This window comes from Malaya genurostris, chromosome 2 (genome assembly GCF_030247185.1).
Source record: "Malaya genurostris strain Urasoe2022 chromosome 2, Malgen_1.1, whole genome shotgun sequence".
In the NCBI taxonomy this organism is placed as follows: domain Eukaryota; kingdom Metazoa; phylum Arthropoda; class Insecta; order Diptera; family Culicidae; genus Malaya; species Malaya genurostris.
Genome location: NC_080571.1, coordinates 318104668 through 318129776, shown reverse-complemented (window position 1 = coordinate 318129776; position 25109 = coordinate 318104668). Strand labels below are relative to the sequence as shown.

Genomic DNA, 25109 nt, shown 5'->3' with positions numbered 1-25109 from the left:
TAGAAATAATTATGGGGTTTTCAAAAAAGTAATTTCGGCTGGCATCAGTAGATAGTGTCAATCATTTGTAATTGTTATTTTTAAATTTGAAATCTTTAGGTTACTATAGAAACAATTACCGTGTAATTTTGTTTACAGCTTTCAGTTAACGGTCAGTTAATCAACTGAGTGCTGAAATAAACATTTCTGACACATTTTATTTTTTTCATTTTCCTCTGAGAAAGTATTTCTGATCCGAGAGGTTCAAATCTTATTCAAATTACAATACACTTTCATAAAATGCAGTAGATTTTAAAAGTTTTTTAAGTTTCTTAACGTTTCGCCTTCCGCTCATTAGTGTTTCAAGCAGTGTAAACTTTGCGTCTCCTCTCCTTAGCGATTTAAATTGACCTGCAAGGTGATAATGGCAGTTCAATTTGAACTGCTTAAAGCATTGATGAGATGAGGGTGAAACGTGAGGAAATTGACACAAAATAAGTGCTTTATGCATAAGTCGGTTATTTTGTTATAAAAAATCCCTAAATAATTTTTAGGGGTTTTCAGTTGGTTCATTTTAACGAAATTTATATCAATTGTAATAATTCAAACGTCCGAAACAATGGCTTACAAGTAAAAGAGAAAAATAATAACGTATCAGAATTATAACCTTAGACTAAGACCTAATGTAGAAACGCTCAAACTTACTCCGATTCCTGACAAATACAAATTCATCTTAGAAATGCACGAAAGGCCGAGATCGAGTGTTATCCCAAAGTCTATATTTTCAAAAAGGGGAGAGTCGGCTGCCTTGGACGACTCATGTTTTATCGAAAAGTATTGAAGTAATAAGTATTCTTTGAGTTTTTTATTGTAAATAAAGTTAGCAACTTCTGTGACCTCCGTCCAAATTCCATCGAAAAGATTACTTGAAAGGAAAAAAAAACCTCATTTTTGCGACGACAATGTAATTCTTTGGTTTCAAAATTTTTGATTAATACATTGACAGAATGTATATTTTTTTCTTCCGTTTTGCAGAGAATAAAGAAATTGAGTATCAGAGAATCTAATTTTTTAGATTTAATTGCAATTCGAAAGTTGCAAAAAATGTTTCATAATTAAAAATCTGATAATGTGCAATTACAATGTTGAAAAATACCACCTTGAACAAATTTTCCTAACACAGGGACAGTATTATTAAAAGTTTTATCAATGGAAATAATTAAATTTTGATTGTGATAGTTGATGATAGTTGTGGTCCAAGGTACTCGCCATGGTGGAAGTCTTGGGCCAAACGTCAACAAATTTTTAAGTTCAATTTTTATGTATAAATAACCAAAGAAATTGTTTACAAAAAATCACAATAAAAGTAAGGAAACATACTAAAATGGCAGAGTGTGTTAGTTTTAAACACCTTTTACTACAGTTTTGAGAAATAGTCGAGTGAAAAATGGCCCAGGATACCGGATACACCTCGTGATTTAAAACAATTATGTAGGGGAGACCGGGGCTAAACCGGACACGGGACTAAACCGCTATCTTAAAAATGAACAATTATGTCGATCCATTGATTGACTTTGTAAACGCGTTTTCATGTAACAGGCAGACGTCAGTTTGCTGGATGTCGCTAAGTCAATCGTATTCATATCAAAAAGTGCATGTTTTTTACAATAACTTTTTTCTGATTTTCTGTGCATCGTAACGATGGTCTGGTTAGTGAATTCAAATTATTATTGTATCTCGAAAATAAATTATCTGAGTGAGGCTATTCTATAAAAACGTGGGGCTGAACCGGGCACATAATTTTGGGATTTGCAATTCTTAACGGATTCATAAAACATAAATATGTTACAATTTTTTTCATTTCTTATCACTTATTAAAACTAGATTTACTATAGAATTAAGCAAAACGTGCATAATATGTATTTAAACGATCAAATAGTCTTCAATAATGACTCGAACGTCCGTATCTGCATAAATTATTTGGTTCAGCAGGGCGTCAAATTTCAAAACAGTACCGGCAAGCAAGATCTAGTCCCACGAAAGAGTGAAATCAACAGTTTCATTTTCTTCGCGTTCTTTCAGATATCTTGAGATTTGGCGCCCTACTTGATTTGTTCTTCATCTTTGTGTGAAGTTGTTTAGCCCCATAGGGTGTCTGATTTAGTCCCACGATTTCTGATATTTTAGATGTTTTTAGAGACTTGGAACGAAAACTAAAGCATATTTTTCAAAATCACAAATGGGAAATTGTAACTGAAGGGCTGAAGCTTCAAAACGGTGTGTATAACTTTGGTAAAAATGTATTCCTAATGAGTGTTATTTTTTCAATTTCTAAAAATTATCCGGTTTTGCCACTGTCTCCCCTATGTTAATCACAAGTTTTGAGATAATTTTTAAACCCTAAATAAGTACAATCTTTACGGCCAGTAAACTGAAACTTGTTTTATCCGAGACGTCAGGTTAGACATCGCACGTGTATGTATATTGAACTGCTAAGTCGCACTAGCAGCTCAATATAAACTGCTAAGGCACTTTTCAATCGAAAACAAAACAAAAAACGTGCCTAATCCACCTAGCAGTGAGATGATATCTTTTTTTATCAATCCGCTTTTTTTTGGGGATGAATGTTCTTTGATGGTTTAGTTATCATGACATAATTTTAATGCAACTGCAAATCGGATGTAATTTGAATCTAATTCAGAAACCAGCATAACCCTAAACGATTCGTATGGCCATAAATTAATATGACGAATAAATTGCAATAGATTTGAGTCCAACTTTGAAACTTTTTAGCTTCTATATCGGTTTGAATTTTAAAAACTCATCACCCTGTAATTCCAGCATCGGAAGTCAGAATCGGATAAAATTCACCAATTTTGTATGGGACCATAAGTCTTCTAATTTGAATTTTTGTTTAATTAATTCGATTTTACCTTTTTGAGAAAACGATTGAGCTTTGAGAAACGATTGGATACTGGAACCAGAATTCGAAAATAGGGTAGATGAAGTCAGTTAAATTAATCTAAGGAGCTGTATAGTGTACATTTTATTCAAAATGTTTGAAAAACAGTGTAGGCATATTTGAGAAATCGTAGCGCGAATAAAATTTTTGGGTACCTTCAATATCGAAAACTGATTACCGCTAAAACTGAAATAAGTTTATTTGGTTATCGACTATCCAAATCTGCAAACCCGATCAACCTGAATAATTTATGTGAAACGGAAATTTTTATACTAATAACTTTGTATCTCCTAAACCGGAAGTCGGATCTGACTAAAAAGCAAGATGTTCTATGGAATCTTAAGACCTTTTATTTGAACCATAGATGGTTCTTAGATTTCATTTGAATCTTAGATCGGTTCAGCCATCCAAGAGAAAAAAATGAGTTGCATTATTTTAACTTCGTTTCACATATTATCCTGTAGTTCCGGAACCAGAAGTCGGATCTAAATGTAATTCAGAAACCTTTTTTGCGAGCATACGGCTTTTCATATGAATCTGTGTTTGTAGAAAACGGTTTAGCCATCTCCGAGAAAATTGAGTGAAATTATTTGTCACACAAGCATTTACTGATCTCGACGAACTGATTCGAATGGTATATAGGTGTTATGTTCTTCCAGCATTTATTGCTGTAAGTAGTTTAAATCAATATAATTATGGAATTGCTTTCAACTCGAAAATGCTGCTATCATCTGGTTTACATATGTCATATTTGAACGATCATGTTGCCAAAAACGAACCGTGCTAAAATCGGCCCGAGGCAAAATGTTATGAAAAAGGATGCTGTACACAGCGTTTTTGGTATTTAGAGACAATTGTATGCAACAGTATAACTTACACAAAAATATCGATATCTTCGTTAAAAATGGACGGATTTTAACAATCTATGGCTCATTTGCGACTAGTTTGATCAAAATCGGTCCAACCATCTCTGAAATCTCGACCTCTTTGTTGACAACACACATACAGACACACACGGACATTTGCTCAGTTCGTCGAGCTGAATCGATTGGTATATGACACTCGGCCCTCCTATTTTTTATACTAGGTAAAAAACAAAATTGATTATATACACTTAACTCAAATTTCGGGTTAATTTGTAATACCTACATTACATAATATCAAGTTTTACATTGAATTCTCGGTTTCTTGAAAATAGGCAGTGCTTACAGCAAAACGACTGGTGGTGAGCTCAATTCGTCCGCGTCTCTTTTAGCCTTTTTTTCAAGTGGCGGTTCATCAGCAATGCTATCATTGAAACTGAATGATTAAATCTGAAAACCTTTGAAAAGAATTCAGATCTGGAAACTAGAGATGGCCGAATCCGACCCGAAAACGAATCCAATGGGTTCGGTAAAGATTTCTATTATTAATTTGGCACACGTCGGGTTCGTGTTTAAGATTAAAAAGAAATCTAGTTCGGGTCGGGTAAAGGCTGAATATTTTTTATTATTGATCGGGTACGAGTCGGGTTTGGATTTAAGAAGTTGCAAACCCGCCCATCTCTACTGGAATCCAATTAGGTAACATGTTCCCTGTCAAAACTAAACTTGTGCATTTTACTTTTTTCCGATAGCTTACAACCGATCAGCAAACAGTTTGTCGTGCTTCGTCGTTGTTTTGTTGCAATATTCTGTTTCAGGATGAATTCGGTAACCTTTCAAAGCGAACGATTCGGTGTTCTAAAATGGAAAACAGTCACGCAAAAATGTCCCATCTCTTTGCTAGCACAAACTAAAAGCCCTATCATAATAACCCGTTTCGATACACCATATTCTCGGTCTTGATTCTGTTCATCAATGATCCACTGCAAGCCGCGTTGGTTGGAGTTTACAGCGAAAATATTCAACAAACTCATCGATTTGCATTTAGCAGACACCGCAAAAATATTATGACCTTATTCCATGTTGGTAAATGTTCTCATCCCCACCCCTCTTCCACGCGGTCGGTCGTGGAAATTTCTCCATCTCGTTATGAATGTAATTTTACGATCCTGTGTGGCGTAGCGGATAGAAGAAAAAGTGAACCTTTGGCACTGCATTTTGATGTGCAACTCGATTTTATTCTATTCTATGTTATTTACTATACCAGTCTGTGAAATTCTATTCAAATTATTAGTGACGTAAACTTCTGGATTTTCGGAGTATTTATTTTCAAATGGACACCGGTAGTTTGAATATGTGAATGCTTCTTTCTCATATGACTTTCGCTTCTCTATGCATATTTTCGCCGTTTGCGGAAGAAATACGCATTCTTATGTCAGAACGGGTCTTTATTGATATTTCTAGCTGAATGTTATGTATTCATAAGAATCAAAACTTTACTTCAAATGTTTACTCCTCTTTCCTAACGTTTCGTTTTGTTTTCATTGTAATTTTCAGAATCGTCGCTCCGGTAATGATGCATCACCTGTTCCGGTCGAGCAACGTAACGACTAAAGCCAGATGGGACTGCTATCACAGGCACACGTGTGACCGCATCGCAAACAAACCAACACCGAAAACCTTCAGTGGAAAAGTATTCCTCTTGCAGTTGTTAGAATGGCCCGACGCACACGTATCGTCTTGATACTAACCCAGTTACTTCTCATCGTACGTGTAGCGGATCAGACGAAATGTGCTCTAACGTCAAGCTTCGGAAGTCTTGGCGGTAGTAGCGACAGCAGCAGCAGTAGTAACAGCGACAAAAACTCTCTGATTGGTGATGGAAACAGAAACAATCTGGATGACATACTACGCTCATCTGACTATCCAACTCACAGTGACAACAGCGGAGATGTAAATGGTCATCTCAAAGTGCTGAGTTGTTCTGATACAGGACTTCGTACGGTCAACGAAGAATACCTTAGACCGGTAAATTCTTATAAAGGAGTTCTGTTGGAACGAGTTCCGGTTGAGAATGCCAACAGTGATTATCTGGCGTTTAAAAATGAAAACTATCTAGAGATAGTAAGATGGAGTGAAAGTAATGTTACGGAACGACAGCTAGAACTGACGTTTGGACGAGAGGACAAAAAGTACACTAATTTAAAGATACTAGACTTAAGCGAGAATAATCTTAAAAACCTAAGACGAGAATATTTTAGTAAGCTCGTAAGACTAAAACTGTTGAAACTATCCGAGAATCAATTAATCAATCTTCCAAGCGATATTTTCTATGACTTAATAAATTTAGAAGAGTTGCAGCTACAGGATAATAAACTGAACGAGATAGTACTTGGTTTACTCAAACCCTTGAATCGATTGAAAGTTTTGAACTTATCGAACAACACTATACATGATCTTCCACGGAATATCTTCAATGGGTTAAACAATCTAACCGATCTGTACATGTCCAACAACCGCCTGTACGTGGTTCCATTTCAAATCTTCAAGGAGCTACGCGCTTTAGAGGTTCTGGATGTATCCAACAATATGCTCGTGTCGTTCCTGGATAACTTCTTTCTAATCAACAAACAGCTGCGCGTACTAAGACTGAAAAACAATATTATCGAGAAGATCTCGAAGAGCGCCCTATATGGCTTGAAGAAACTCCAAATGCTGGATCTTTCATCGAACAAACTAGTGTTCATCGATCGCAATGCGTTCGATACACTGGAAAACCTGAAACAACTATACATCAACAACAATCAGATCTACATTCTCCCATCGACGGTTTTCTCGGCGTTGAAAAATGTGCAAACGATCAACCTGAGCAACAATGTGATGCGTACACTTCCGAACTCGATTTTCTCTAGCCAGTTCAAATTGGAACAACTATTCCTAGATGCCACAAATTTGGAATTCCTAAGCAATTGGGTGTCCCGTCACAACAATACCATCAACAGAGATATTCTGCGAAATCTGAACTACTTGTCAATCCGCAACAACACTCGTCTGAAGGAGATTGAGCCTTGCGTTTTCCGCAATGTTCCAAATCTTGAGACTTTGCTGCTATCAAATAATAGACTGACAAGCCTACCGAAAGAAATCGGTGAGCTAACGAAACTGCGCTACCTGGACGTCGGTAACAACGACATCATGTATATCCCGGAACAAATCCGAAATCTGCACCAACTGGAACAAGCCAACTTTCTAAATAATGACTACGGTTGCGATTGTCACATGTACTGGATTCTAAGCTGGATCGATGAGCTGCAAGCAGCGAACAACTCTCAGAAGGTCTACGATTTGCTGCAACTATCCGAGCTGAAATGTCGCAACGGGTATCCAGGGGACATTGTACGTGTGTTGCAGCACATCAATTGCTTCAAACCGGAGCTGCTGCAATCCTCGGACAGCAAGATGCACTTGCTCAAGTCGGATGCCGTGCTGGAGTGTGTATTTACCGGCAATCCACCGCCCGATATCATCTGGATAACCCCGAAGAACGAAATTCTGCGCCACAGTCATGAGCAGGACCACAAATCTCTGCTGTTCGAATCGACGAGCGAAAGTACCCCGAACAAGTACCAGCAGTCGGTCGAGTTCCAGATGCTCACGGCTGATAACGTAAGCGGAGACGGTATTCTGCAGCAGAAGTTAGGCATGGGAATAACGCTGTTGGAAAATGGCTTCCTTAGAATTCATAACATCTCGCGTCGAGACAGTGGACTGTACACTTGCTATGCATTCAACATTATGGGGAACGCTACTGCTGGCATCAGGTAAACACTCACTAGATTTAGATCAGTGATTCCCAAAGTGGTCCCTACAGCCTTTTAGCTCATTTTTAGTGGGTATCAAAATTGACAACTGATGGGCAATGAGTCGCAAATAGTGGACTTCGCTAGTTAAAAAAATCTTTCTGAGATAGGCCCTGAGTAAATGTGGAAAACTTTTCAATATTTCATTGCGAATTACAATCCAGAATCAAGCCAACCTATTATTTGAAAAAATGATATGATTAGTAAATCATTGAATTCTTGTGAGATTTGTGAGTAAGAAAATGAAAGTGAGAAGATGAATACTTAAGTGGTGTTACGGTCGAAAATTGGTCAAATAAGAATGAGTGTAAATAGTTTAAATTAATATTTAATTTCATCAGAAATTCAAATCACGTCTTTTTTCCAAATTCAATCCATACAAAATACAGAAGGGAAATTCAGGTACAGGTTCAGAATTCAGAATTAGAACCCAGGTTCACATTCATCATTCAGATACATGTCTTGGATATCTGTTGAGTTTTCAGATGTCGAGTCCATAATCTTGTTCAAATCCAGAATTAAGGTCCAGAATTCTGCTTCGCGGATCAGAACTTAGGTTCAGATTCTAGGTCTGGGATAAGAATTTATGTCCGAAACTGAAGTCCATGTCCAAGTTCAGAACTAGGGTCACGGAAATCTATGCATTCCTAATCATTTGGGGGTTTGGAACCTCTTGGGTTCCAATTTGTGCTAAAGTTCACATGACTAAATTGAATTATTTACGTTTCGCATTCAGCTCATCAGTGCATTAGCAGATTATGTTGATCTACTAATGCCACCTCGCGGATCAACATATTCCGCTAAGCAGACGTCAGAATAGACATTGCACAATTAGTGTAAAATAAGTGCGTTGTAAGTAGCAATGACTTTACGTCTGCTTAGCGGATTATGTTGATCCGCGAGGTGGCATTAGTAGATCAACATAATCTGCTAATGCACTGATGAGCTGAATGCGAAACGTAAATAATTCATATGCATTCCGGTCAGGAGTTCAAGTCTTCAAAATTCAGACTCAGAATTCGGATTCCGATTTCTGCTCAGAAATCCTGGTCCATGTTCTGAAACTGGAATTCAGCTGAAGAGTCAAGGTTCAGGTTCCAAACCTCTGTTGTTCAGAATTCATATCCATAGGTCAAGAATCGAGACTTGAGAGGCCAGGTCCAGACTTCTGGTCCAAAATCGAAGTCCCGAATTGAAGTTCAGATCCAAGGTCAGAATCTTTATCCAGACTGCAGGTACAGAACACAGATCCAGACTTAAACTCCTTAATCATGCTACAAAATTTGGACCTAAAATCTAAGCCCAGAGTTCTGTTCCTGAATCCAGGTTCAGGTTCAGGTTCAGAATCAAGTTCCAGGTTAACGATTCTGGTACATGTCAAAATATTGTAGTAAAAATAGTGTTTAAATTTCTGAATCTAGGTCCAGAACTCTCTTCCAGATCCAGAATCTACGTTAGTAGTTAAAGTCAAGAAGCTAGGTTCAGGTCTAGAATCCGAATCCATGCTCAGAATCGAAGTGCAGATTTCTGGTTCAGGTTCAGAATTTTTCTGTCAGAATTATGGTTCAAAATGTCCAGATTCAGTATTAAGATCCAGAAAACTTGTTGGGCACTGAGGCTCAGAATCCTGGTCTAGGTTCAGAATCTCCTTCAATAAGTCAGGTTCAAGTTAAGATTTGAGGAATTCTAGAGAACTCAGATCCAGAATCCAGTCCAAATTCACAGTCCAAGGGCAAAATACTGGTCAAGAATGCAGGCACAGAACTCATGTCCACAGTCTAGGTTCAAAGGTTAGTTTTAGAAACTTTGTCAAAAGTTCCAAAATCCAAGTCCATTCGCCCCGGGCGCTACTTTTCAAGGGGGCGGCAAAGTAATCCTTGGAACCCTGTTTTTTTTGCTCGTCCAAGTAATCTTTCCGAAGATGGATTTTAGAGTTTAGGCTCACTAAACCAACGATGGGTGCGGCAAATCTCTTATTTCGCCCCGGGCGTCCAATTTCCTCGGTACGCCACTGTACACGACATAGATCTGAATGTTCACGGACGGTGTGGTTCACACTTTAGTCGATCCCATGTGGAAGAATTTCACACACAAAAACTTATTGCACATTTCCCCTACCAGGTGATCTCTCATTAATTCCCGGTTGAGCAAATGTATGTTAGATTTCGTTGTGTCTCTATGGACTTCTATTTTGCTTACCCAATGTTTTTTCCCATAAATACGTTTATTTCTTAAGGCAATTTACATAAGTTTTTCTTCGCTGTAGCATCACTTTTACATAGAATTCTTATCCTAATATAATACTAATATAGTCACAACGATTTGAGTTTAACAAAACATATTCCTCTTATTTTTTAAATATCATATTAGGTATTTCGTTATTTATTATTAAATCTGCTTAAGAACATTATTTGAACCAAACGATTACCTGCTATAAATTATAAAAAAGCTGAAATTTTTATACATTTTGTTGTTGATTTCGTAACCTAGTTTAAGTTTAGTTTTATCAGCACATCAATTTTATTAATATTTTGCTATTGGATGAACTAATGGACGCAGTAGGAGTCAGAACTAACCCTCAAAAGGGTCAATTATTAAATTGAAACTTCAATTGTCTTTATGAAATGATAAAGAAGTTTCATGTAAGAAAGGTCACGAAACCCAATGTTGAATTAACAATTAATTTCCACTGCGTTGGGATTGGGTAGAAAACTATTTTTGTTCTATTTCTATCTATTTTATGTTTTAATCTTGAGTTAACTATAAAATAATCGAATCAATTTATATTTTTAAGAATTTTAATAATTTTTTTCTACTTCTTGGACAGTAGAACGAGAATTATATTCAAAATGAGCATTCGACCAGAAAAGTTTGGGAACTACTGATTTAGATACTCGTTTTCCCCCTTGACAGCAATCGAAAAAAATTAAACTACACCAAAGCATACCCCGCTAGTGGTCGAACTTGTCGGTTAGATGAGTGATCAACGAAAACTAATTATTTCTATTTGCTATCAAGCAAAATCATAAACCTATTTAAACTAATACGTTGTTTATATTGTTATTGACAACGGTCTGAGATCTCCTCATATCGCTACTGCTACGATTGCTTTGTCTGCATCAAAGACATCGTATAGCCAATACATTCTCAGTTTTCAGATTATACGAACAAATTCTAACCAACATACACTTAACTCTTCCCATTGAGGTAAATGTGATGCCGTTTGATAGCGTTGTTGAACCAAAGAATGATTTCTCTTCAAGCTGACTGGATCTATCTTTATTCTTCTATACAGGCAGGAAATATAATAAATTTCATTGGAATGTTATTAACTAAATCTATTAATGTTATAACTAAATACAAAATGAAGCGTGAAATTCAGCATATACGGATTCTGGAAACTGCAAGATGCTCGCGTGCAAAATCGTATGTTTTACCTAAATATCTTTCAACAGCATAGATGCATAGAACTTTCCTTGCCTTGTAAAATAAACAGTATAAATTTCACTCTACGTATCCGCCTCGTGTGAAAACATTATCCCAGTTCAGATTCAGTGGTGAATAGAACGCGGTAACTGTAGTGGATAAATATTAAATTTTACTGGCTTTCATCACTGAAGTTTCTCGCAATTGACGAACCCATTCCATGCTCGTTGGATGGTCGTTTAGATTAGTGCTACGTTACCAGTTTAGTGCAACGCTGTATGACACACAAAACAGTTGGTCGTTATTAGCAAGGAAATGAGAAAAGTTATACTGCAAAACAAGCTTTTCCTGAACAGCTATCGCGATTTGCCGTGCTACGTAGGTCGACACGTTCCCGTGGGTTGCAAATATGTTCCTAATACTTTTACATCCGAGGCCACGTGCTAACTGTCTCCGCGATGTACTTATGTACAGGTGGCGAATTTTTTTCGACAGACAGGACGATGTAGGCATCAGTCGTTGCAGCAGGATTATTCGTAAAATTCCGTCAGTTGCTGAGCACAAAGTTTTCTTATGTGATTTACCTAATATAAGGGATTTTTTTCTGTGGGCCATGTGCTACTTTGTACATCTCGATAACCTTGATTGAACCTGACAAAGCGACAGGCTTCGTTAGTAGCTCGCATTTGGACCCGCGAAGACTAGTTTCGGTTTCCATACGCTTTCAAATACGCTGTCAACCAGAATAACTCGCGTTCATCCACTCATGAGCATTTATTCCGACAATTAACTTTCTTCGTGCGCTACACTAATGACTACTTCAACTGTGTTCAAGTAGGTCTCGAGATCCGGCTCTTCGCGACGTTGCTCTAAAAACTGCTGCTTTACCATGGCTACGAGATCTACTAATACTGCTATCATCCAACGTGAGCTAAGAACTCTACAAGAAATACATGTTGTGCCGTTGGCATTTAGCTCGAGAACAGACCGATTATAGCTAGATGAAACAAAACGATTATTTCTCAAACGTACCGTGAAAATTAAATCTTTTCTCAGAAGTTTAAACGCTAAGATTTGGTAGCAAAAGACAAAAATGCAAGTACACTACATCTTCTTTCCTGCAGAAGGAAATTTATTTCACGTTTAATAGCCAGGCTATCTCAACCAATTTCATACCAGCTAAAATATCTTAATTACTTGCAGAGACATGCAAATTTTGGTTATCTCCTTTAATTAGGTTGCGGCTTTGAATGTGCCGCATCTCACTCCATTTTTTTTTTTCATTAAAAGAACGATCCGTCTCGTAAAGAGCAAACTGATAAAAGCGTGACTTGAAGTACCGTCTGCGGTTGATAAATATGATCGCCATTTTTTTTGCTGTTGAAATACACGATGAGTATACCTTGATGATTAAGCTTTTGGAAGTCCTGGTGTCGCCAAATTTATGATTTATTTGTTTTCAAAAATGTCGATAGAATTACAAAGTCGTTGTTTTTAAGTTGTTACATTTTGTCTTTGGTCACAGAGAACACACATCCAAGTAGACATTTCAATTTGTGTAAGGAATTTAACGATTGTTTTAAAAAGCAATCACCAAGTAGCAATTCTCCTGTAGAGGCGCTTCTAGCAGCCCAGTAATCTCTTATGGGCTCTTGCGTTCAAGCTTTCATACAATGGTAATTCATGCGTGCCAGGTCGTGCGCAACGGTAATTTTAAACGGATTTTTGCTTGTATGCTTTACACAGCATTTTTGAAAAAGTTTGTACTAGCTTGGATGTCTATTCTCTGTGCTTTGGTAATTAGTTTTTGTCGGAATGCTGTAGTGCATCATCCTACTTCAGCCTATCCAACACTAGTTTCTGTGGAATGATTCTACAATAACTTGTGTTTCTGAGTAGTCTAAATGGTCGTATAGTATCGGTAGCTGTTTCCAACCCGTTCTGATGGAATAAGTTCTTCAAATGGAAATGGTAGACCGTTTCTGATCGATTCACGTCACGTCATAAAAAAAGCTTCTAACGAAGGGATACAGCCCGATTACTACATAGCTAGAAAGCCTAAATATATCAGCCGTTACATTCTTGCTTTTTTGTCGTGAATACGACTTACTTTACTATGGGGTGCCTTTTCAAAATTTACCTCTGAAAGAGTGATAAGTTTCTGATCGTGAATATCTCTTGTTGTATCTAACGAATCAACATAATTTTTGCTACACGCCATCGGAAATATGATCACGATTTTATGATAAAATTATCAGTTGTGTGGCATAATCTTAAATTATTCAAAATTAAACTTTTCTGAAATGTTTGGTATAAACGAGTATCAAAGAGAATAATTCACTTCTTTCAGTCGATGATCAACGCGCGGGCCACCCGCCGGGTTCTCGCTGCCCGGGGGTGTTTCCCGCGGACCCACACGAAAGAATACGAAAACCATCGATGCGTACCAACGTCACCAGGATAATTCAGCGTACAAGTTCCAACCGACCAGACGCTGCCGATGACTAGTTGGAGACTACATCCTTCAAATCTGATCTTCTCGAAATCACATCACAAAATAGAAAAAAATAACTCTAATTTTAAGTAAAAAATTAATGCCCTCGGCATCTTATAGCTTAACGTGTGCCTTAATATATATTATTGAATAAAAAAAAGAGAATAATTCATAAGGTGCGTTTGCCTTGCTCGTATTTTTAAAGCTCATAGCTCAGTGATCTGTGAAAGGATTTATATAGTCTAACTACCAATAGAATCGAAATTTTTCAACTTAAACGTGTATAACAGAAGCGTGGAAGTATTTCAATATTAAACTATTGAAAAACATGTTTCATTTGACTCATGTCAACACCAGCCAATCAGAACGCGTTCTGAGGAAGAGAACAAAATATCTGCTGCTGTACAACAAATCGTTCGAGAAAAATGTTGCGAAAAGTGGCGAATATCGTAGTTCCTCAATTTGATCCTTCTAAATGCTAGAAACGAATCCCTACAGCATATTGATAGTTTCTTTCAATAAATTATGCAAATCCGAAATGAAATAATCGACATTAAAATTCTGTATGGGGCTATTTTTATAGCCGTTAGGGCCGCCCATTAGTGAAAAAGCTACAAACGAAATCACGTAAAAAGAAAGCTCTTAACAAAAATTGGATTAGTTTGGATTTTATCGCCACTGCGAGCAGATCTATTTTGTATCGTTTGCAAAGCTAGTTTCGTCTCCAACAAGAGCGATTACGTCACAGCTGCCAGTCATTTGCATTGATGAAAAAGGAACGGTGGAGAGCATTACACAAAATCAGCCGTTCTAATGGCTCAAAAGTTTTCTAAAGAACTATTAGGATTTGTTGTTCGCAAATCAAGGGTAAATATCCTTAGTTTAGTGAAAATCTAGAACACCTTGGTTAGATTTGTGAACTTTCCGCTGTGTGAAATTCACAGTAATCGAGATCAAGTGAAACCTTCTTTGTTTTTACGAAAAATGTTCCAGAATTTAATGTCGTAGAGAATTACGCAATTTGGGCCATCTGAATGCTAGAAACGAATCCCTATAGCATATTAATAGATTCGTTCAATAAATTAGGCCTATCGCATCATTGATCAATCCAGCGAATTAATGTTTTCTTTATTGGAAGATTATAATCGGTTGTAAACGCTAAACCTACACCAACCATGTCAGTATCGCACCCACGTACAACAGTTCAGCCTGGAATTAGATGACGGAAGTCAGCGGCATCCATCGGAATTCGAATTCAACTCATCACTCCCCATCACAAACGCTTTCATAAAAGGTTCTTTTCAGAGCCACCATTATTTTATTATAAAGAACTATACTGGTTATTTCATAATATTTGTGTTTCAGGTTGTTAAATGTAACTAATCTGTACTTTAGTTTAGGTGCATTGTTTCAAATTCTACATACAATTTCATACAATCGATCAACTAATTGATACTCGGAAGTATTAAGGAACATGTCAGTTGTTTTCGTATTCACGACATCCCGCCTTTTTTCACGATACGTAAGATTTTAGTGATTATAGTTTCCCGAACTCCAGGTAATTGTGGATCAAAGCATTTGATTTTGAAGAGAAAACAAGTGTCTCTACCCGGTGAATTATAAGAGGCAAAATTCAATCATTTATTCATCATTCATCAAATATGCACGTGTCCAGGGGCTGTATTTCATCGGATTTCTTTTTGCCTTTCAAATAAGTAAAGGTTATACAATCACTTTCGAACCAAGGTCGAGCATCACATACCATTCGAATCAGTTAATCGAGTACCCAAATTTCAATTTGATGCTTAGACTCAAATTAAAGGTCGTAAGGTCCCATAGTAAATTCCCGAATTTCATCTTGATCCGACTTTCGATTCCAGAATTATAGGGCGATTAGTGTAAAAATTTCAATTTTAAATAACTGTCTTTCCTCAGAGATGGCGTTATAAACTTAGGTTACAATGAAAGGGTCTTATAGCCCCATACAAAACATCTGAGTTTCATCCAAATCCGACTTCCTGTTCTGGAACTACAGGTTTTATACCATCACTTAAAGTGGTTTTATACCGTCACTCGTAAAAAAATCTAAACAGGTTTCTGAATTATTTTAAAACGATAGTCAGTAGATGATCAAAATACCCGGCGAACGACCAAAATGGTTAAAGCCGGGGTGAAATAAATGATATAAAAAAAATGGTCAAATTAACCGAGTATACTGAGATCATTTTTTACACGAGGGATACATTTCGCGTAAAAAAACCGCGCAGAAAAAATCGCGTAATTTCGAAAATCCGCGTAAAAAAACGCTAAACTAGAGAAATTTTTTTCATGCCGAATGTCTTAGAAATGCATGAAACCTCCAGATCTGGTGCATTTTCGAAAAAAAAATTTTTGAACAAAAATCGACTTTGGGAATATTCGGGATAACACCAGATCTCGACGTTTTAAAGCATTTCTAAGACGAAACAAGAAAACCGGATAACTTGCGAAATTCGTGTAAAAAAATCTAGTAATTTCGGAAATCCTCATTAAACAAACCACGTAAACTTCGGAAATCCGCGTAAAAAAACCGCGTGCCTTTGGATACCGCGTAAAACAGCGACATAAGATACGCATAAAAATACCGCGTAAGAAGACCTTAGTATACGGCTATTCTGGTTCCCTGTTTTTGATTCCGGAAGCACTGAAAATAGTGGTCATATACTCCAAAATGGAACTCACCACCTTTACTCATAGATGGCTTGGTCGATTTTCACAAACTTAGGTTCAAATAAAAGGTCTTATGGTCCCATACAAAACACCTGCATTTTGTTCGGATGCGACTTCCGGCTCCGGAATTACACGATGACAAAGTGTTTAAAATTTCAAACCATCATTCTAAGTACGATGTCAAAATCGTCTCGTGAAATCTTCTAAATTTGGCTAAAAATTAATTAATTTTATAGGTCAAGTTATTTGAAGGCCTTACGAACCGACTTCGGCTATACCAGTTTCGAAAGTACCTGCAACAGTGGAACTCACTCCGTTTGATCCGAGGTAGCCAAACTACTTGTTGATGCACATACAAACATTTTAGTTTTATTTAATGAATCAAAAATAATTATTTTGGAGAATTCCGCGTTATTATATATGAGAATATGAATAATATAAGAAAAGTATCATTCGAATCGAATTGGCTCTGGTTGGTACTACATTACTACATGGAATGAGAAGTTCCGGGCCTAACAAAGAAATAGTCGATTTCATACCATGAATACTGTTGTATTCTTCAGTATAAATTCTCCAACATTTTGATGCCCTTTGAAAAAAAAAGGAAAATACGGTTTCATTTCTGCAATGACTCAGTATTCGACGAAAATTTCTGTCCCTGAAAAAACCTTTTTAGGTTTGGAAATAGGTAATAGTCGCTGGGGGCCAGGTCTGGAGAATACGTGGTATGGTGGACCAATCCGTACCGCAAATCATTCAATTGCACCGTTGCTTTTCTGCATGAATGCGTTGGTGCGTCTTTTTCCATAGCTTGATAAAAACTAGAAATCGTCTGACACGATCAGTTGTTATTCAAACACTAATGGATAGATAGATTGTCATGAATATTGGTATTGGGTCATCTAGAGGCTAGTTCGAAACAAAAATATACACATTTCGAAACTATTTACGTCTTTTCTGTGAGAGGCCTATGGACTTTTCATTACATGTAGCAACAAATTTCCGTCGAAAAAATAAACAATATTGTGGACTCTTCATTTTTATTTTTGTGCTTTTAATTGTTTATAACTTTTTCAATTAACAATTAATTTTTTGTTTGTAGTATTGATCATAAAAGACATCTAAAGAGTAAAATGTCCGTGGTTTTCGGTTGGATTGAGAGCATGCCATTCGATCGATATTCATGTCAATGGTTCTGAAAAAGACAATTTTTTGTAATTGTTTTGATGTTAAACAATTTTCATTCAATTTTCCTGGATTGCGATTGGCGGTTTATATTTTTCCTGGAGTCGTGGAATGAATCATCAGATGTTTAGGAGTACCGAAAAGGATAATTCTGTTGGTCCTGAAAAAATTGTATTACTAATTAAGGTTGTAGAGAACCAATCCAAGTTAGTTGCAGTGCGTTTGGATGTTGCCACAAGAGTATAATTTTTTTCAATTGGATCGTAACACTTGCTACACAATAGTGCTAGTAGTATTATTAATCGCAAACGCATTTGAAATTCTAATTATTAGTATAGTGAAAGTTGATACAACGTTGATTCGGCTGCGGGAAAAATGAAAATTGAATCCCCTCGAAACACCGTTGAAGGTTCGTTGCAATCCAATGACGGCACCGTTGATTCCGTAGTTAGTACGACGTAGAGGCAATCTGAGGAGGTTGTTGTTGCGGAGAGCTCTGGAACGAACGTTGAGGTTGATTTGACTAAGAAGTGCTGGGCAATCGATATTGTTCGTCAAGACATCGGCAATCAGCATTGCACGGAACAGGTCACGACGCACTTGCAAAGTATCGAGCCCGATAAGCATTCCGCGGCTTTCGTAGCTCGGCAGCTGATGAGGGTTGGTCCACGGCAATTTGCGAAGAGCGAAACGAACGAAACGTCGTTGGATTGACTCAATTCTGCGAACACCGTTAACATAGTGAGGGTTCCACATCACCGAGCAGTATTCGAGTGTTGAGCGAACAAGTGAGCAGTAGAGCGACTTCAAACAGTATATATCTGTGAAGCGCTTAGCAATTCTTATAACAAATCCCAAACAACGAGAAGCCTTCGTAACTATGTAACCAATATGCTGCTTGTAATTCATTTGTTCGTCTAGATAAACTCCAAGATCCTTGACACAAGTAACTCTTTCAATCGCAGCATCATGGAGGCAATAATCAAACCGCAAAGGGTCTTTCTTACGAGTGAATGTGATAATGGAGCATTTGCTAATGTTTAAAGCCATTCGGTTGATCGCGCACCACCTTGAAAAAATGGTCAGTTGACGCTGAAGGTATGAAGCATCCTCTGCACTCTTGATTATTTGGTATAACTTTAAGTCATCAGCAAAAGATAGTCGTGGGCCTTCTAGTGAGTAATTAACATCGTTGAAATAAAGGAGGAAAATCAGTGGACCGAGATGGCTTCCTTGAGGTATTCCGGAAAAAGCAAAGAACTCCTGCGATAGGCTGTCATTGATTTTGACCGCCAGCCGTCGATTGCAGAGATACGATTGCATCCATCGAAGAATGCTGGAACCGAAACCCAGCCTATCCAGTTTGGCGATCATGATAGCGTGATTGATTTTATCAAAAGCTGCGGAGAGATCCGTGTAAATAGCATCCGTTTGGAAGGCATTAGACATAGCATCCATTATGTACGTCGTAAAAGATAAGAGATTAGTAGCAGTGGAGCGTTTCGGTATGAATCCGTGTTGAGTTTCCGCGATGTATTGTTTACAGTGGTCGAAAATTGGTTTAAGAACTACTAATTCGAACAATTTAGGTATGGCGCTTAGGGCAATAATTCCACGATAATTGTCAATGTTCTTTTTGTCTCCTTTTTTGTGAACTGGAAACATGTAGGAAGATTTCCACATAACGGGAAAGACTCCGGTCGTGAGTGATAGTTGAAACAGTTGGCATAAGAGAGTTACTATTGCACTTGAACATCTTTTCAAGACAACTGCCGGAATACCGTCGGGTCCAGGCGAGTGTGAAGGTTTAAGTTTTACGATTGCCGTTAGTACAGTGTCGATGTCGATATTGATTAAATTCAAAGACTGGCTCGATATGGGAACATTAAGAGCCGACTGAGAGATTTGGTACGGGCTTAAGGTCTCTCTAGAAAAAACGCTGGAAATTTTTTTCCTAAACATATCGCTTATCTCTTGCGTGCAGGAACCAGTTTGTTGTTCGTAAAACATTGTCGAGGATAGGTCCGATTCCTTTCTTAGCTCATTTACATGTTTCCAAAATGATTTTGGATCGGACTTTAGCCTCCTTTGCACATTGCGCAAATAGTTAGAGTAGCAACGCTTGGCTGTCTTTTTGTATACTTTATTTATTTGCATGTAATTTTGTCGAAACACTAAGCCGCCATTCTTCGAGTATTTCTTCAATGCGGTCCTTTTTGAACTTTTCAAACGTATTAGCTCTGCGGTTTGCCACGGAGCCTGTTTGGAGGGCTGGATAATTCGCTTAGGAACGTATTGATCGATTGCATACGTCATAACGTTAGTATCGATCAGTGACAGGTCACGTATCCGGTCCGGTGGAAGATAAACCACACAGAGAAATAATGATGAGCTATCACTCAAACTGATCTTCACACATACCTGCTCAACGTTGTTTTCAGAAGCGTTCTGCAAAAGTTGTGCTTTCAAACGACGACGAATAGCAACAAGAACTCCACCACCGATGATTTTGTTACTATTGCGGGAGCTGCGATCGGTTCGAAATACTTCGTAGTTGCTATCGATTGATTGTAGGTCGAAAAATCATTAAAGCGGAGTGGTTTCTTGATTAGAAGGATGAATATCGGTGCAATTATCCTACTGACTGCTTAATACCAAAAACATAATCCAATATTCTTATGTAATTAAGCCAAATTTTAATTAGTTCTAGTTCGTAGTTTCACAGTCAAGTAGTTTCCACGTGACATTAGAAAGAATGGGCAAAGAAAGAAGGAAAATTTATTGGAAACCATAGTTTTACGATCGCTTTTCACAATCCTTAAGCTGACATCGAAACTTCTACCTCAGCAACATTGGGGGAATGTTGCAATGCTTTGTGTGAAAGGAAATTTGTTATCGCATACATTGAAATAATGTAGCATTTGTGGTCACAAAATTAAAATTGTGAAATAGACTGCTCTCGAAAACCACTTTCCTATAGAACTAACGTAAATTTCCTATCATTCCACAGATTATACATCGATCCAATCGTGTTCTATCGAGTGAAAATCGGCAGCATCATAACCGGAGCCATCTCGGCGGCCACCTTCCTCGCTCTGACACTGATCTTCCAGGGGATCCGACGGGTGTTCATCCGATTCCGCATTATCGACCTGATCTGCCAGAATTGCTGTAGTTACTGCTACCGGAATGACAAGTCTTCGTCCAAAACGCGCCAAATCTACGCCATGTTGGACAACATCGAACACTACAAGAGCCAACAGTTGGAGCGCCTGAGAGAAAATTACACCCAGCAGGTCTTAAAGCGGTTTTATGGTCGATATTATTCGGATTATATTGAAGTTATTCCTATCAACAGGTGCATCGAATCAAGGAGAACTGCGCCCAACAGGTAGAATGGATTCAAGGCAGTTATTCAACGCAATCCAAACATTTACGGGAGATTCGTGATATCGGTACCCATCACCTAACCACCCTAAGAGATCAGTATTATGACCAGGTGAGTGAGAACCTGTTTAGATTAGGAAAGGAATTCAATGGCCACTTCTAGTCGTAACAATTGAGGCGTCTTATTATGAACAGTCTTGAAACTTTTTTCTTGATTTATTGGTGTACAAATATCGGTTTAGTGAAAAGCTGTGATGAGAAACTACTGCATTCATCAGATTTCAAACTTCTAGTCTTCTACTGAAATACTAATGTTAACTACATTTTACACACTTCGTTTGTTTGTCACAATTTTACAGTCAAACGTACCTTGTTTCAAACAACTAGACTCGTTAGTAAAGCCATCAAAAAACGCGATCGACCCGAAAACCGATTTAGTATTTTCCTTAATCATCTGACGATCGAGGAAATCTTTCAAAGAATAACATATTTCACTCATTCTAGCAAGCATCCGACAGAAGGGAAAATTTATATCATTCAGTCTTTCTCAACAGCAGGAAACATATGGTCAGTATAATTATCGTCCCATTCAATCGAGACGCGAAAAACATGTACTGCTGTGCTCTTCACAACGCCTCTTTTCAATTGAATGACTGAGTTTAGAATTTATCTAGATAAAAAATGTTCACTTTTCACTCACTAACTTTTCGACACGGTGTATTGCTATATAGGAGACATTTCCAAGCAGCGAGGAACATAATCAATGCTATTAGTAGTAGTCTGCTCGAAGTTCTATAGCTTGTGTATTGTTTGATTTACAGAAACAGTTTGAATCCGATGATAGAAATAACCCACCAGACTATGTAGACCCAATTGCATCGCTGGGTTCAACAAGAGTTCTACACTCAGTCAATCAATCATTGCTAATATAAAAGAAAATCTACTAAGCAATCAAACGTACGATTCCTAAAATTACTCTCGCTTACAGGTGCGCCGTGTTCGTGATTATTCCACCGGTCAGCTAAACTGGGTTCGTGAGAATTACGTTTTTCAGCGGAACAAGATTCGCAAATTTAGCGCACACCAGGCGCTGCGACTTCGCGAAGGTTACAAGTATCAGCAGCAGACGTTGAACAAAGTGCTGGAGAATCTACCCAGTTTCTACTTCGAAAATTGTCGCGGTCGGAACGAGGACGATGAAGAGTTTGACGGTAGGTACCAAATTGGATGCAGGTTTACAATTATTGAGTGCCCTCAACCTGTAAGTAATAATACACCGATCAATTTTGGGTGGCACTAGATTTAATTATTCTGTTCTAATGTGTATGTTAATCGTCCACCACTGCCTACTCCTTCGATCTTTCCCAATAAATGAAACCCCCAATCCATTCTTTTTCCCCTGGCAATCAAATCCAATCCGTCCCAAAATCCTTCTATCTATGTCGCAGGAAGCAATTCAGTAAATGTGGATGAAAATGCCTACCGACAGTGGGAGCATGTAACTAAACTATGACACACGATATTCTACGATTCTAACCAGCTGCAGTTTCCAAAAGTACCACTGGACAGACAAAAAGAACAATCTTGCATCTGGCAAGCTCTTTCAATGCTCAACAAACTGATAAACGTTTGCATCTCGCTGCCGTCGACACTGAATCAGATCCCATAACCCGTAGAAGTAGTATCCTACCATTGAGAATTTAAGTATGATTTTTAATTTTTTGTTATTTCTATGTATGTGTGCTTTTGTTTTCCATAAAATGTGTTCATGGTGTTTTGATCTTGGTTCTAGGTGGACGGGGAAAACGGTCATATTTGACAAATTCAAGGAAGTAGTCTACAATAGAATAAATTTAGGAACAATCAAGCTTTTTACTGTACGATTTCTTATGAATCTAAAATTGGTAGTTAAGTTCATGAAACGGTGTTAAACACACTTCAGCAATGCAACGGCAAGCCTTCTACTACATGGCTTTTTTTGACGAACTTTTACAACTACAATTACAATTGATGTCGTAACTTCATAAAGGGCTTTCACATACAAACCACTTTGCATCTTTTTATTCTACTCCCAAATGTCTTCAAAGACTCACGGGGATGCATGAGATAGAAATTTGTGAGCGCTTGGTTATCTCACTTTTAAACGACTCATCAACCAATCGATCTTATGATCTAAAAAAATCAAACGATTATGAATCAGACTCAAATAGATTAATGTTAGTTTCAAATTTCGATTGAATTGAGAACATTTCAAAACCAAAACCGATTTTTGATACCTATTGGAAAGAAATAAACTATTTTTACTTACGAAGTCGCGATTCTTCTACAAAGCCAGTTTCACTTAAAACAAGAGCGATTGCGTCATACAGCTTCTGGTCATTTGTAGTGGAGGAAAAGAAAACGAAAAGTGGACAACGAGGGGGAATATTATACAACTTATCAGGTGTACAACTTTGCTTCCGCCGTTTTCCGATAGGTGGCTGTACCGGCTGAGGCTGGTCAAAATACATAGATGATAATGCCTTTAAAGTGAGTGTGTACAGTGCCTAACGAATTGTCATCGCCGTTTCAGTGACAGTTGTTCTTGTTTTCGTATTATTCACGCTCGAAAATGTCTGATTAGTGATTATGTGCCCAATTCTCGCCATATGCGGGAAGTTTTACTTTTCTGTTACAATTCGCAAAAAATGCAGCTGAAGCGCATCGAATGCTCTTAGAAAGTTACGGTGATGCTGCTCCGTGTAAAAGAACATGTCGGGAGTGGTTTCAACGTTTCAAAAATGGTGATTTCGATGTGGAAGACAAACATGGTGATGGAAGAGAAGAAACCTTCAAAGATGAACAACTAGAAGCATTGCTTGATGAAGAGCTCTTAAAACCGAGTGAAACCATCACAGGAGATCGCTACCGAACGCAACTGATGCGCCTTAGTCGCGCGGTAAAAGAAAAGCGGCTGCAATATCAAGAGTGATATGACAAAGTCATCCTCCAACACGACAATGCTCGGCCTCACATCGCAAAAGTGGTCAAAAAGTACCTGGAAACGCTGAAATGGGAAATCTTGCCCCCCGTCGTATTCCCCAGATGTCGCCCCTCCTGACTTCCACTTATTCCGTTCGATGGCACACGGCCTGGCAGATCAACATTTTCAATACTTCGAAGAGTTGGAAAAATGGATTGCTTCATGGATAGCGTCAAAAGAGGACTCCTTTTTTTCGAGCCGGGATCCGAAAATTGCCGGAAAGATGGGAGAAAGTTGTCGCTAGCGATGGACAATACTTTGAATAATGCATCTGTAAGCACTTTTTCGCAATAAAGCTTTTAATTTTGAAAAAAAACGGCGGAAGCAAAGTTGTACACCTGATATATTATCTATTATTATTATCTAAAGAACTATTAATAATACTTTCCTTGCAAATCGGAGGAAAAAATCATCAGTAACTGCAAATCTAGAATAATTTGATATGTTGTGCACTATTCGCTGTGCGAAACGAATGCAAATAAAGCCAGCATGGCATATCAAAATCGCAAAAAATGCCACTTTCTGAAAGCCTGAAATGAATCCCGCGACTACATATTTTTTTTATAACAATTTTTATTCAGGCCAATTTTCGTATAGCTTTACGTGGCCGATTTACCCATGTTTTTGTTACATAATATTATTTTTATATTGTTGGATCTCGTTGTCACCCTTCTTCTAGGGCAGGAGTTCCCAAAGTGGTCGATATAGACCCCTTGGGGTCGATATCCTTTTTGCGTGGGTCGATATTAACGAAAACTGATTATGGGGGTCGACGAGGTCTAGAAATCGACCACCTATTGTTTGATATAAGTTGTTATTTGAAATATTTACGCTGAAAAAGTTGTGTTTATTTGACCATCCGCAGAAATTCGTAAGTATTTTACATCAATATTAAAAAAGTAGGAAATTGAATTATCAAAGGAATTTGTTGATGTGGGTCTGAGGCCTAAGTTAATTTTAGTAAGGGGGTCCATGACCCAAAATAGTTTGGGAACCCCTGTTATAGGGGGAGAGGAGCTTCCATTTCCTTCTAGCAAAGATTGGAGGTCATTTTGTCCGTTGCTCATATCATCCATTGCTACATCGTTGGAGTTGTGAGTGGTTTCCGTTTCCTTGTTTTCATTGTTGATCGCAGTCTTGGGTTCATTTGCAGTTGCTGTAGATGCGCTTGATAGTTGGTTAGATGGTGAAGGTGTTTTGAAACAGGAGCACTGCATTCACT

The 25109-nt window shown here is 37.8% G+C and overlaps 1 protein-coding gene across 2 annotated transcripts in view; it reads left to right on the top strand.

Moving 5' to 3' along the window:
• Window positions 1–25109, top strand: part of LOC131431239 (uncharacterized) — a 114109-nt gene that overhangs the window by 74828 nt on the left and 14172 nt on the right. The window contains exons 2-6 of one of the 2 annotated variants that reach the window (XM_058596833.1): window positions 5362–7625; window positions 20489–20774; window positions 20837–20977; window positions 21370–21432; window positions 21854–22076. In XM_058596833.1, coding sequence (XP_058452816.1) covers window positions 5521–7625; window positions 20489–20774; window positions 20837–20977; window positions 21370–21432; window positions 21854–22076 — 2818 coding nt within the window. In that variant the 5' untranslated portion in view covers window positions 5362–5520. The remainder of the gene's footprint in view (window positions 1–5361; window positions 7626–20488; window positions 20775–20836; window positions 20978–21369; window positions 21433–21853; window positions 22077–25109) is intronic. The other variant, XM_058596834.1, reaches the window with a different exon arrangement.